This window comes from Tiliqua scincoides, chromosome 1 (genome assembly GCF_035046505.1).
Source record: "Tiliqua scincoides isolate rTilSci1 chromosome 1, rTilSci1.hap2, whole genome shotgun sequence".
Lineage (NCBI taxonomy): Eukaryota > Metazoa > Chordata > Lepidosauria > Squamata > Scincidae > Tiliqua > Tiliqua scincoides.
In genome coordinates, this window is record NC_089821.1 from 231698959 (window position 1) to 231714503 (window position 15545).

The 15545-nt window shown below is 43.3% G+C and overlaps 1 protein-coding gene across 1 annotated transcript in view; it reads left to right on the top strand.

Annotated features, from left to right (window-relative positions):
* Positions 1–1532: 1532 nt before the first annotated feature.
* The window catches only part of FMN2 (formin 2), a 203130-nt gene continuing 189117 nt past the window's right edge, over positions 1533–15545 (top strand). The window contains exon 1 of the mRNA XM_066623047.1: positions 1533–3078. Coding sequence (XP_066479144.1) covers positions 1533–3078 — 1546 coding nt within the window. The remainder of the gene's footprint in view (positions 3079–15545) is intronic.

Consider the following 15545-nt stretch of genomic DNA (forward strand, 5'->3'; position numbering starts at 1 on the left):
AGTTCCATTGTATTCAGTGGAGCTTTCTCCCAGGAAAGTGCATATGGGATTGAAGCCCGTAATAATGCCAGATGTTAATGTGCTTTTGTGTCAGTGACCCATATATAATCTGTACAGCCCCTTCTTATGCATGTTTACCTATCAGTACCCCCACTAGGTTCAATGGGAATTATTCTTAAGTGATGTCTAAACTACACTGTGAACTCAGTGGGGCTGATTCTCAGTAAACATGCCAGTATTAAAAACAAAAACACAACAAAAAAAATCCTATTAGCCCCTGAGGACTTTGTAATACAGTATTCATGTATCCAGTATAGGCTGCTGTTGAAGTCAGGATGATGGAACAGATGGAGCTCGGGTTTGACTTACAACAATAGGTCTCATACCCTTCTGTTTTACATAAAATAATTTAAAACATTGTAATCCCATGATTGTAAAACAATAAGGCTGGTATTTTCTTTTCTTTTGCAATAAGAATTTACACAAGTACTAACAAGCCGTATAATATGTGAAAGGTGTTTTTAATAAAGTACGGTATGTAAAAATAACATTAATGTAGTTTACTTAAGGTTTACATTTTCCCGGTGAGGTTGGTTTCATTTTTTTCCTTATACCAAATGTTCTTTATTTTAAGAGGAAACAATGAGTGTGTTCTGAATATTGATGAACTTAATCCCTTTGAGGATTACCATTATTTGTACACCCTTGGAATACAAATGACTTGCTTCTGAATGGTCATTTAGACCAATATACTGAATTATCTGTAACCTCATTAAACTTTAACACTTCCTTTAAGGAATCATTGTGTGTGAATGCTGCTCTTTATTTGTGCAAAATGGAATAACAATGAATGATGTAGTTTAAAAATGACTGTACAGATTATTCAAGTATATACAAAACAGATAAATCAGAAAAAAATATGCATTATTAAAGCAGCATAATATTTTTGTTTCCTCTACTCATTTTTTCTGTGAATAACTCATTGTTTCCTCTACTCATTTTTTCTTTTCTCATTTTTTCTGAGAATCGTTCTGGAACTTCAGATTTAACTTTTTCCTTCTTTTCTTCCCCCACCCCGACCCCCAGTAACAGGAACTTGAACTTTTGAAGCCCTGAAATTTAAGACACGTGATGACAAACCAATCTCTGCTGAGTTTACAATGCAGAAGATTCAGGCAGGGGGGGAAAAAGTTGCTGTTCTCAAGGAATTATTCTCATCTACCAACGAGAGCCGAGAATGTAACAGACTTAGCCTGAAAAGACAACGGTGCCACAAGCTACCATTGGAAGGAGCTGTCTGCAGCTCTCGGTGCTCTACTGAGCATGTCCCAGAGGAGCCCTGTGCTAGCAGCACATTATGCAAAAAGGCAGCTCGAGCAGCTGGGAGAGAGGCAGAGCAAGTCTTTGCTCCACTTGCATCACCACCACTTGGAAACAAGCCTGGATTACTCGAGGGGTCCTCGCTGCCAGGCCAGCTGAATGAAGCTGAACGGCATGGCTTGATTTCTGACGCTGCAGAATTGCTAAACAACATGGGGAACCAAGATGGAAAGCTAAAGAGAAATGCAGGTGATGTGCATGAAGGAAGCGAAGATGGTTCTGGGCCCAGGGATGCAGAAGGCACAAAGAAGGGAGCAGGAAGCAAAAAGGGACTGGGGAGGCACAGCAAAGGGGGCGAATCGGGCAAAAAGAAGGGGAAGTCTGAATCCAGAGCATCTGTGTTTTCCAATCTGAGGATCAGGAAAAATCTGTCTAAGGCTAAAGATGGAAACAGCAGCTCGAGAGAAGATGTTTTAGAAAGCCAGGCCTCGCAAACAGGGGAGCTGGACAGCGCTCATTCAATTCTCACCAAAACTCCGGATCGAAGCATTTCTGCAGATGAAGGGGGACTCTCGGACACAGATGTGGAGCATTTTGAAAATACAAATGAAACTCGCCCAGCTGCTGCTGAGCCGCAGGATGGACAAAGGACCAGCTCTGGCTCCGATACGGATATATACAGTTTCCATTCAGCCACCGAACAAGAGGATTTGCTTTCTGATATCCAGCAGGCTATTAGACTGCAACTGCAGCAGCAGCAGCAGCAGGGGGCAATTAACATTGGAACTGAGCAGCATGGCACCAAAACAATGGACCTACACATGGCTAATTCTCAACCAGCCCCCTTAGATTTTGAAAGGTTTCTTTCACTGAGCAGTGACAAAGACAGCAGCCCAGATACCGAACAGCCTGTCTCGGCAAAATCGGAAATTACAGACTATCTCCCAGCTTGTGATACTGAAAGTGAAGAGAAAGGCGTGCCAAATGTGATGGGGTATCCATGCAGCAGTGTATTTGATATGCAAGAACCCAGGGAATTGCCAGAGGATCAGGAAGGAGCTGCTGGGGAACGAAAAGATGTATCCCCCTTAAATGCTGCAGTGAAAGAAAATGGGACTGTGTTAGGTAGTTCCGTGTTTAATTTTCCATCTCCAGTAGGAGAGTCAGACACTGAAGTAATAGCTGTTGAATCAGTAGACTCAGGAATGATTGATATTGCTACTGCAGGCCATGATCAGGCTGATGGAATCCAAGAGCGGAAGTGGAGTATGTCAGCAAGCAGAGAGGCATTGGATGGGGAGTTTCCTACTGAAATGAAAAATGGTACCTTTTCTTCTGAGGATGTTTCTAGCAGTCCTGTGCATAGTTCCAAATGTTTTAAGCCCTATCCTCTCATCAACCCATGCTACATCAAAACCACCACTAGGCAGCTAAGTTCTCCAAACCACTCACCTTGTCTATCCCCATCCCAGAGCCCACTTTTTAAAAGGCGACGTGAGTCCTCTCGGCAGAAAGAGAGCACCCCAACTAAGAAGCAGAGGTCATCCAATTTGGCTGGTACATTTAGCCGCTCAGCGGACTGGACAGATGAAATTGCCGATCATAAAGGTGAAGTAGCTCAGAAGTCGGGCTCTGCGGACTTCTTGGACTACAGACAGACCAGAGATGGTTTTCAAGGAGAGAGAGTGCCTTTCAATCACTCAAGAAAGTCCTCAGGGATGTCCACTTCTTCTGATGGTTTCCCCAATGTTTTTAGAGGTAAGTGGAATCTGTAAGCAAAAACTCTTGGTGTGATCTCTCATGAGACAGTGCCTAGGGCCGAGGCAATAACATGGCCTTGTTATTTTCGTTTGATTTCCCTTTAAGTTCAAGTTGAGACCTAAACCCCATAAGTACTTATGCATGTAAGTTGTTTCATAACTTCTGTGGAAGTGTCTGTTGTATTTGTTTACAGATTCTTTACTTGCTGATGTATATTCAAAGTACTCAGCAAGTGATTGAATTGCATGCATAAAGTCCAGATTTATGAGCACTCTGTCCCTTTTCCATTCATAGATTCCATAGAATCCAGTATATTGCTAATTGTTATTAATCATGTATATAAGTCATTTGATGTGCCAAGTGCTTTGTGTTCTTGATAGGGTTTTTCTTTTGTACTTTGCCTTTACAACATTCATGTGAGATGGGCCATTTTACAGTCGGGAACTCTTGATACAAACTGACTTGACAGAGCCATCCGGTTACTTCGTGGCTAAGTCCAGGTCTGCCAAACTGAAGTCCAACTCTTTGACAGCTGCACCATGATGGCTCATAGTTGATCAGTTATGAATTCTGTGAGATTGTAGAAGTGTAAATACATATTGTAGACATAAATGGAAAGTAATACAGATCTCATTCACTTTCCTTACCATAACCCCTGTTCGCCTTTTTGAGATAGGTGGAATAGCAAAAAAGAAACAAATCCAGGTACAAGACAAGCCATGGATACCATGCCTAGGGTAGGGTTTAAAGAACCCAGATCTCCCAGTCCAACAGTATCCAGTAGCAGGCCAGAGATCTCCCAGTAGGCCAGAGGTCCACAAGCCTTCCTTAGCTGACTCAGAATAATTTTTTTTTTCTCTTCCTTATGTTGACTCCTACTGCTCTTGGTAAAAGAATTTGCTTGTGATCCAGCCAATCAGAATGGAAAATGGGCAGCTTCTTTGTACTTGGTCCAGATGTGGACCTTATGTTCTCTATGTCTTCTTTTCTAGGCCATGCTGATATTCTTGTGGCATGAAGACATTGGAAAATATATATATAAACTTTTTTTGGGGATGGTATCTTTAAAAGTTTGTTCAATGTCATTCATGACACCAGAGCAGTTTTAGTGTTATTTAAACTGATAACGTCATGAGGAATTCTGCATATGGGTGAAAAGAGTCTTGAGCACACAACCAAAATCCATGCACCCCAATAAAAGGAAACTACATTATGATAAGCAAAGAAAAAGAAAACTTCAGATGTTGGGGTTGGATTAGTGTAATGCTTAGTATTTGACCTTTGGACTATGGAGCCTGTATTATGCACTACCCATTCTATGGGTGTTGTGTGTTGTCAAATTTCTATCTTTTCAGTCCCTGAGTTTCTATTAGAAAAGCTAGTGGTCAAACACAATAGATATTCAATTTTGATGGGGTGGTGTTGTGATGACTGTGTGTGTCCTCAGTTTTCCTTATCTGGTATTACTTAGTTTGAAAAGATAGTTCTTGCAATAAAAAAAATTGTTTGAAACAACTGCCCATTTTCTTGAGTAGTTGTGAAAATGAATGAAGATTGTAGTGCTTGCTGAGGGGGAACAATTGAGAGTATCACACATGAAAATGCTTTGACTGTTTTCTCTTAGTTCTGTTTTGAAATGTTAAGCTGGCTCATTTATTGGAAGATTATGAACAGCAAAAAGGAAATAGAATTTAAGAAAATTACTTGGTTGGTTGCTGTTCTCTTTTACCAAATTGCTAAAGTTGCTAATTGATGGTGCAATCCAAATGTTTGAAGTTGGGAGCTGAGCTCAATTTGATTTTAATGGTGTCGTGAACAAAGTGTTTGACTTGAACTGGGCAGATTTGGGTTCAAATCTCTCCTCAGCCCTGACACTCACTGAGTCACTTTCGACAAGTTTCTCTCTCATAGCTGAACTTATTTCACTATTTTTCTGAAGATACAGTTGCACAAGCTTGTGTATGCATCCCTGCACTTTGAAGTCTGGAATTCAAATGCAAATGAAGTCTGGGATACAAACATGAAAACTTTGTTTTTCATTCTTGACTGTGCTCTGAACCACCTAAACATAGTTGAATACTAGTGATTCGACGGCTGGAACTTGTACCATAATAAGGAATGTGCCTTCTTAAAAGTATTCATCAGAGATTAATTTACTGTAAACTAGGCACATTTAAACCCACAAACACAGCTTCAGTCATTCCTGATGTACAGAGACAGCAGAATGACCTGCTCTCAGAGAAGTTGCATGTGGTACACAAGTCACACCCCAGGACTTGCCTCCTTGCATTCTGAATAAGTTTAATGAATGCAAGGAAGCAAATCCTGGGACACTGGAATGTCAGGATGGCTCCTCTACAGCCAAGTAGTTCTTACACTTGAAGAGGTTTAGAGTAAAAGCGAAACGCACCTTAACTCAAAAGAAATTGTTCCTGAGTTTGAGAACCAATCACTTGTATACTCTCCCACCTGGTATAGTGAACTGAACTGAAAATGAGCTTTGCTCATCAGTTTTAATCCTGTGTAGGTCTGAGATGGCAGGTTTGGAGACCTCTCTGTAATTACTATGCACCAGCTAAACCCTTTTTCACTTAAAAGCCTTTGATCTTCCCAGCTGTGCCTAGAACAACAACTACACACTGCATTTTAACAAGCCCTTTCTAGTGCCTTACTCGCTTTTGTTATGATAAAACTTAAGAACTCTTCAAAAGGGGATGGGGCTAGGGCTATCAGTATCTTAACACACTTTCATTTTCCTGCTTTGTTTTGTTTTTCCTTGAGTCACTGACTTATTGTAATTGTGAAAGAATCTCCTTTCCTTTGCAGCAGTACGTCTGTCCCCTGCAGTGAAAAGTTGTCATCTTTAATAATTTCACCCCAGTATAAAAGGGTTTGGAAATTTTATTATAACCAACATGAGGCCTGTCCTGGCTCCTGCCTGGTTCTGAGAACAAACTGGTGTTTACCTATAAGAGGACTGAAAAGTAAGCCAGATAATTCAAAAGAAAAACCTCTGCATTCTTTCACTGTTGGGAGGAACTAGCTATATTTATTGTTAAACTAGAGAAAAAGTGTTCTTCGTGTATTTGAAATACAAAACCACAGATTGTCTTTAATATATCCTTTCTCACAATCCTGGATCATTTTTTTTTAATGGCTACCAGAAACCTGATGCTGGGATTTCTAAGAGCCACAGAACACTTAAACCAAAGTCCTTGACCTGACACTGCTACAGACAGGGAAGATCAACCTAGTGGTCTGTTGGCGGGATCCAGCCAGCAAAGTAATTTTTCTCATAGCAAAACTACCACTTTGAAATTATGGTTGCCCTTTTTGATTCACTTGAAACAAAGAAAATTGTTGTCAGACTTGTGAGAACAGATATACTGTAAAATTAAAGCATTTCATAGGTCTCGGAGTTTTACATGTAAAATTCCAGTCGTGTTCCATACCCGTGAAACGGTTTATGCTAGATGTTCAGATGCTACAATCAAGACACTAATCTCCCATAAGAAAAGTTAATTTCTGGAAAAACTACATATGTTTGCTATTCCCAGTTTGGCCTGTGATCCTTAGCAGAGCTGCCATCAGAGGTTGGATAGTGGCCTAGGACCTACCTTTACAGGTGGCAATGAACAATGGGAAAACAGCCCACTTGATGGACCAAGTTGCTTCACTGCCTTGAAGGTATGATTGGCCAAGGGTTGGGAGAAGGAGGAAGGGTTCATGTGAATCTTACACAGCCTTCTCTTCTTTCACACCCAATCCCATCAGGAGCAAGTATAATTGGGCATATGGTTTGAGGAAGAAAGAAAAATATGTGCAAGACTCATGTGAACCCCCTCTCTTTCTACTACTGCTATATTCAATTCTGCCCAGACCCTAGGCTTGTAAGCTGGCAGTGGGAGGGGAGAGTACAGAGTCCAGCCATTGTGAAAGTACTGAACAGTGGCTGTACAGGGGCTTCCTTGTATTGCTTATCATCAGGGCCCACACAACCTGGCGCACTTATATGGAAAGAAGTTGAAAATCAGTTGAACGGTGACAGCTCCAGCTTTTGGGGGTGTCTTTGGCAAAAGCCCTATGAGGAGTTCTCCATGCTTTACAAAGTGTGTGCCCGCTAGTGTTCCCCCATGGTGCCCCGGGAACTGGGCAGCAAATGGATGGAAGTCCTTCTTCTTGTTGTCATTACAGCTACAGTGGCAGCAGTGAAAGGAGACTCTTGCCTGGTCGTGTGATGGTGGAAAGTTGCTGCAGATTCTCCCTTTTCTTCTCTCAGTGCCATTTTATAATTTCCAGATGCTGCATCTGGGGATACAATATCTGGGAATTGTAAAATGACATCTGGGGATGAGGAAATGACCCTGTTGCTGCTTACCCACACTCAACTGCTAAGCTCTCCCATGGGCAGTGAGTGGTGGGTGCAGCAGCAAGTGAGGTCCTTGCTGCCTCCGGTGTTGGACTACACTCCACTTTAGTATATAGGTTCTGAGTTCTCATCCTACTGAAGTAATGGCTCTGACTCTATGACCCTATAACTACATCGATAGTAGAAATAAGTCACGTTGCCCTAAGAGAGAGGTTAGGGCAATTCATACTTCTTTGCAGTTGTATAATAGGGTATTTGACTCTAGCTATGTGGAGGCTGTTCCATGTGGTAATTGATTTCCATGTAGCCCCTGGCTACTTCGAGTTCCATTTAATTAGGGAATTCTGTATCTATGTGGTCTGCTGAATGGTAGGTTGTGTCTCATGAGCAAGCACCCTGCTCCTAAGAAAACTTTTTTTTTTTGCCCTGAATGACAACATTCTGTGTACAGTGAGACTGATCCAGGAAGCAGCCTGTCAGAATTTTCATTTTGATCATAGATCTAGTCAGGGCATCACACACAGCCGTTCTCTTTCAGTTGAAAACTGGGAGTCCCCTGGCTGCCTGGTATTCTCAGAAAATAATATACCCTTGACCAAAACCTACCTCTCACTTGGGTTGTTCCAGTGTCACTAACCTGACTAGGGAGCAGGAAATTTGAGTGCTGGTTAACTTAGAAGCAGCCTGTCAGAGCTTGGGGGGGGGGGCTAAGCTCTCAAAAAGGGAATGAAAGAAAACCTGAAACAAGCAGATGGAAACAAGAGAGGGCAAGATGTGAGTTGAGCTTTGCCACCCAAGCCAAGATGTTGCCCACCTAGGAAGGATGTTGCCCACCCATCTTTCCCTCCAGTACCCGGAGGATGCTGCTGTTGTAAGCAGATGCTTGACAACGCAATCCTATGCCTACCTACTCAGAAGTAAGTTAAAAAAGGAATTCTTTACTTGTAAATCACCTATTCTAGGAAGAGGAAGGGGAACATTTGTCACATGTGGGCATGGCTCTCCCTCTCCACGAGGCAGGGCCAGAGTTCAACAAGGTCTCCCCACCCCCCTTGAGGGAGGGCATCCCATCCCCAGTCTGATTCTGTTGAGCTGGCAAATGGGAGTTCTCCAAAGTTCTCCAAACTTACCCAATGGGGTGACAACTTAACTGAAAACAAGAACTTGTAACTAGTAGAGAAGCAAGTCAGAGGCAGTTACAATTAATGGAAAACTGTGGAGGGCCTACTCTGGGACCTCTCAGACTGTTCTGTCTATCTGCCGCCCCATGTGTACTGTTTGTGTGTTATTGGGCAGAGGGCTCAATGCCCCCCTTTCTCTTCCCAGATGAAGAAATTCACAGGTAAGGAACTCCTTTTTCTCTGTAAGAGGAAGGGGGAGCACTCGTCACCACGTGGAATATCTCTGAACAGTGAAAGGTAGGGTGGGCTGTGTGCAGGTGTTCACTAAGACACCACCACTTTTTGCAAGACCTTCTTACCAAAGGAGACCTCCACAGAAGTGGCCACATTGATCCTGTCGTGTCTGGTAAAGGCATTTGGTGAAGACCAGGTGGCAGCCTTGCAAATTTCAAATAGGGAACCTGAGCCCTCAAAAGCCACCAAGGTGGCTGCTCCCTGGATAGAAAGTGCTGTAATTCCCCTTAGGGGCTCCTTCTTGGTGGCCCTATAGGCCACCTCAATGGCTGCTTTCAACCTGGACAGAGATACCTTGGAAGGTCTTTTACCCTCAGAACTTTCCAAGATGATGAAGAGGGCACCTGTTTTGCAGATAACCTTGGAACACTTCATATAAAACTTAAGAGCCCTCTGGACGTCTAGGTTATGCCACTCTCTTTCTTTGTAGTGTATCTGGTTGGGGCAAAAGAAACAGAGCACCAGTTCCTGTACCCTATGAAACCACATGTTTACCTTGGGAACAAATGATGGATCAGGCCTCAACACCACCCTATCTTTATGGAATATACGAGGTTGGCATTCACTGATAAAGCACCCAGCTCTGAGACCAATCTAGCCAATGTGACGGCCACCAGGAGGAGGGTCTTGAGGGTCAGTTCTCACAGTGGAATCTTGATCATGGGTTTGAAAGGGCAATTCATTATCCCTAAGTGCACCTATTGAGCTCCCAGGTCAGGAACTTGTTCACCATAGGTGCATTGAGGAACACTACTCCCTTAGGAACCTCCTGATGTGGGGGTGAGAGGAGAAATGCTGTCCTAGCCCTGCAGTCAATGTGCTGTTGACTGCCGCTACCTGTCTGCATAGGGTGTTTGTGCTACGTGCAGCCTGTCTTGAATTGTCTGACCTTGAATTTTGTGGCTGAAACGGCATGCTCCTTGCACCAGGTGGCCCCATAGCCTTACAGATGGATGGGCGCTTGGAAGCCAGGAGGGTACCCAGTACCCTGTCAGAGTATCCCCATTTGGTTAAGGTCTCCCACTCAATCTCCATGTTGTCAGGTGGTATAATTCTGTCAGGTGTTCTAAAGGGTGAAGGAGGGGCCACTGTCTGAGGAGATCCACTCTTATTGGCAGAGTCCACCTTTCTCCTTTTGACATTCTTAGAAGCTCTAGGAACCAGGGACATCTTGGCTAGAAGGGGGTTACCAGAATGACTTCTGCTTGGTTGGTATCTTCCTGAGGACTAGGGGAAAAGGTTGTGCTGGAGGAAAGGCATATAAGAGGCTGGATGGTCACTGGCTGTGATTCGCGTCTATGGCTTCCCCCCCCCCCGTCTGTATCCTGGTGAAGAACCTGGGTAGTTGGGGTTTTGCTCTGGATGAAGACAGGTCTACCTATGGAACCTCAACCATTCTGAGATTTGCAAAAATACTGCTGAATAGAGCTGCCACTCCGTCTCACTCAGCCAGTCCACTGCCTGGTTTTCTGCCCCTGCCAGGTGCTCTGCTTTTAGGAAGGCTAGATGGAGCTTGGCCCAGTCAAACAGGCTGACATCAGCTGGTTGGAACAAGTCTCTCACCTGTGTAGGAGAAGCAGAAGCTTTATAAGAGGCAGAGCAGGACTGAAGTTCTGATGCCCTCCCGCAAGGGGAGGAGATCTCATTGGAGTCTGGCCCTGCCTTGTGGAGAGGGGGGGCATGCCCACATAGTGAAAAATGCCCCCTTCCTCTTACAGAGAATGGGACTTACTCCCAGGAAAGTGTGGATAGGATTACAGTCTGAGACAGAGAAGTCTCAGTTAGACTCTATTTTATTTTGGAACTTGCCTTTAGATCTCAGATATAGAATCTGATTGTTTTTTCTTTTCTATTTTAATCCTTTGATTTGATTAAAGCACCTGCCTAGTGTTGTAACCTACAGAGCAATTGACCTTCTTCCCTGATGCGTGACTCAGCCTTGCATGCTACCCAGAGCAGGCTTGTGTGATTGTATAGGGATATGTGGATGAGAGAGGGAGAGAAGCAAAGCAAGGAGGTCTGTTAAGATGCTCCCCCATCTCCCAACCTTCTCCCTTCTGTTGGTTGGCAGACAGACTCTAAGCTAGGTGCAGGGGTAGAAACATGACCCTTTTATCCTGTGTTTCTGGTAGCAGTGGAAAGCCTACCCCTCATAGCCAGAGCATGACTGTATGTGTGGTTTGGACGTGATTTAAGGTGGGGAGAAGCTCCATATTTCCCAGATGGGAATGTGGTCCGTTTTGGAGGTATCCTGGATGTTTGCACACCAAGTACTATTAAGGATACTTCATAAGTTCTGTAGCTTGAGTGAGTTGCAGTGATAGGGCATGAGCTAAAACTCCACATGTATTTACTGCTCATATATAATGCTTTTTTCCATTGGGTACCTATAGCATTGCTCTGTGTATGCATAGTGAACTCTCCCCCCTCCACTATTTTAATCCTTGTGATGCGGCTGTTATAGTCAATATGTAATTGAAGGCATTTCTGTTCAGTTCAGCTATTCCCCAGGGACTATCAGCTGTGATCTTGGTGACAGCAGGCAGTGAACGAATGGCTGGCCTAGTTTACAGTGCTCTGCAGTTGGGCTTTTTGCCATATCATTTTTTGAGTGGTCCACGTGTTCTTTTCTGCTGAAGGATTTTCTGACAGATGACGTAAATGGTAATGAGCAGCAGCAAATGCGAAGTTTTCATATATAATCCATTGCAGTGAACTTTGTAAAGAACATCCAAATGAGTTATAAAGACTGGGTTCAAGTAAGCACCAGGGTATTATAAAAAGCTCTTGGTTATTTTAGAAAGGAAGCAGTGCTGCTGCTGTTCTAGGAGAATCTGTTCTACTATTGCACGAAACAAGAGTTCTGTGAAATCTTTCACTTGTTTGGAGCTACTTGCTCAATTGAAAATAATAGGTAGTTATGTGTTAATGCTTGAGGGATGGCTCCTGCTTTCCTTCATTCGGTAGTGGTAACATCTAAATGTGAAGATGGAAAATTGCATTAGTTGGGAGGATAACGCAAGCCACTATCACTCCAGTGCCACAGTCCTTGGATCCCAGCATGTATGGATCCCATACACGATATGGGAATTTTCCACCTGATTTGTTCATCCTCCATGTGAGATAACAACACTGTGTTGGAGGGGATGAAAGCATCCACTACCCTTTCCAGAAAGCTCTTGGTGGTATGGAGTCAACCCAGTGATTTTCAGCTGCTGTGCTACAAATGGTCCTCAGATGTGCTGCAGGTGTTTGGGGGAGGTTAATTTATTAGTAAGGCCTTTGGGGATGTGAGCTGCCCACTGGCAGCACAGTGTGTCTTGTCAGTTGTCAAAAAACTGATGGTGTGCCTGAAAATTTTAGTGCCTTGTCAGTGTGCTGTGAGATGAAAAGGGCTGAAAAAATGCAAAGTTAGCCCATCACAATACATGATGCTTTTAGGTGGGAGAGAACAGTACAGGCTGTACGCGCTACCCGCAGATTCGGGATCTGTGGGTCCCGAACCCGTGAGATTGGCCCAACATGCACCCTCTGGAGGCGACAGGAACTGCTCGTGCAGCCTCAGTGGCCCTCAGAACGCCTTCGATGGCCTTCAGGAGGCTTTAGAAGATCATTTACACTTTGGGGGGGGGGAAACCAGAAGTTACATTTTAGGCCTTTATAAAGTCTCCTGAGGCCCAGGGAGGCACAACTCCTGACGCCTCTGGAGGATTACAGGGCCCCCAGACCCACGGATTTAATCATCCACAGGTTTCCTAATCTGTGCAGGGTCTTGGAATGGAACCTCTGCGAATAATGCAGGATGTCCTTTACCTTGTGAAAAGGGCTTCCACATGTGACATGTGTAAAATGTGGAGCAGTGGCTACTCTAATGCGGGGTTAGTATTTGGGGTGGTAACGGTATATAATATGGGGAGGGGCCTTTCCAAATGGTGACATTGCAAAGAGGTGTCCACAGTTAGCTGTGATGTATGGGCAGAGAGCACCCACATTCTTCTGTGGTAGAGTCTAGAGTGGACGGAGGGTGGTGGAGAAAGAGTGGGGAGTACGTGGATACTATTTCAAACAAAAGTGTGTGTGTCTGTGTTACTGCCTAGAAGAGGGAAGAGTCAAAATTAAAAAGGGACCTTTTCATGACATTGGATAGGAGAGGCTTTTTCTAAGAATGGGAGGATTCATGCAACAGAGCCGCAGAGTTGGAGGCACCTTGTGTTTTTCAGAGCACCAAATTAAGTCCTGCGAGATCAATACAAAGTATACTATAAAAAGAAAAGCAAATCTAGTGAAATTCCCTTCTCCCTTCACCAACTGCCTGCACTTACTTTTTTCTGGTAACAAACAGCAAATCTCTACTGATTACAGGAAATTAAAGTGATGGAACATGATTTTAAATAAAAACCAGAATCTTCTACTTGAACGTGCATTTATAGAAGGTAGTCCAATTTAACTGTGACAACAGAGCAGTTGGAATATGTCATTAAATGAGAACAAATCTTTGATTGCCATAGTTCCCTTTAATAGACAGAAATTGCCTATCTCTTTTAATAGAAACAATTCATTCTTGCAGTTGATTTTTTTTAACATAAACTTTTATATTTACATTACAAAACATATTGTAAATAAAAATAGAAGCATTCATAAATTTAAATCATAAAAGAATCACAGTGTTCTCAGAAATGTAAGAAATTCCCCAACATAGAATTTACAAATCTCCAAACCTCTGTAGAGTGATGCTGTAGAAATTAGTTTTTGTTTATACTATGACAGAATTAAAATACACTTTTCCCAATATTTTCCGAAACTTCTGTGTATGATATTAGTTTTGAAATATAGAGCAAATGTTCGTCTGCCTACTAGCCAGCCTATGTATGTAACACAGGTTTAGCACTTTAGCATTAATTAAATTTCAAAGTTTGGATTGATAGTACTCCAAAATGCTCCAGTTGTCATGTGACTGCCACATATGATAAAAGTAACATTTGATAATTGCATACTACCGGACATTTGCCACTAGAAGTTTTATGTGTTTTAAAATGTTTACTGGACAATGGATGTCATTATACAGCCATTCTATAGCACCTTTCCCTAATATTCAAAGTTACTGAGAATTCTTACAGCTGAAACTGTGTCCACTGTGTCCAATGGAACTTCGTCCCAAGTAAGTGTGTATAGGATTGCAGCTTTAACAGATGATCAATTCCAGACTTCATTTGGAACTTCCTTGGCAAATCTCTTTTTCATTAACCATGTAAGAGCCCAATCCTGAGTTCGGCGCACCAGCTTATTACTGCCATGCACTTTTGCAAACATGCCATAAGGCATGTTTGCGGACCCTAATGCTGGGGAAGCACCAGTGGTAGCCCTAGCAATGGTCGACACTGGGCTAGTGCCAGGCAGATGCCCTAGCTCTGCCGCTCACCGGTAGCACGAACTGCCAAGCAGCGGAGAGGTAAGTGGGGGCGTGTGGGGAGTTGAGGAGGAGGCGTTCCAACACAGGGAGAGGGCAGGGAGGAGATGTGCTGGGCGAGTGAGTGCGGAGGGAGGGAGGCAGGACAGGTGGAAATCTCCATTGGATCCAAAGCCTCCCGTCGGGCTCACAGCCCGACATGGAGGTGCTTGATTCACTGCCAACCTTTTGGTTGGCACTGAATTGAGTAGCCCCATTGTGGGGCTACTCCATTTTACCTGGGGGAAGGGGACAAAAGTCCCCTTCTCCGGAGGAGCTGGCAGCAGGTGACTGGGGTGAACAGTCATATTCACTGTTCTGCAGCCATATTCGGTGCCACTGCAGCCCTGTGCCCCAGGCAGCTCAGGATTGGGCTGTAAGACTTCTACCATTTCGTTTTCTTTTAATAAAATATTATTTAAATGTAGAAAGGGAAACAAGGAGAAATCAAGGGTTCTATGAGTTTCCTCATATCCTCCAGTGGATACATATTCCTCATATGAGATTCCTCATATCCTCCAGTGGATACAGGTGTGCCTCCTCATCCACAGGGGATCCGTTCCAAAATTAATCAGTTTTTAAGCTTTACTGGGGCAAAAATCTGCTTGCTTATAGTGTTTTGCAGAATGCCTCCTGATAGCTGGAATGCTTGAAAAAATTTGAACGAGGCCAACAGGAAGCAGTAATGTCGCTTCCTGTTGACTGGATTTCTTCAAGCATTCTGGCTGCCAGGAGGCAGCTTACAAGGGTCTATAAGCCTGTGTATAAGCAAGCAGATTTTCGCCCCAGTATGGCTTTAAAACTTGTTAATGGGCATGGGGGCATCCACAGATAATTAAAACCGTGGCTATGGAATTTGCATATATAGGGGTCTGCCTGTACTTGTAAAAACCCCTATTGAAAAATATGGGCTTTATGGCTGGCCTGCTGATGTAAACCACTTTGAATCTATGATACAATTGGTATAAAAATACTGAAATAAATATTTTCTTCAGTTAATACTTAAAAGTCAATTGTATCTACACTTTTTGAAATATTGATAAAATTCTGGCATTGTTTCATTGTTATCAGAATTTCATCAAATGAGAGCATCCTGTATTCAACAAATAAATCTTGGTAACAATATCAATGTGATTGTTATATTCTAGAGTAGGGGTGGCCAACCCGCAGCACACCATGTGCCACTTTTTACCTAGATAATCTTGAACATGCCACTCAGTAACACCCCCTTCCA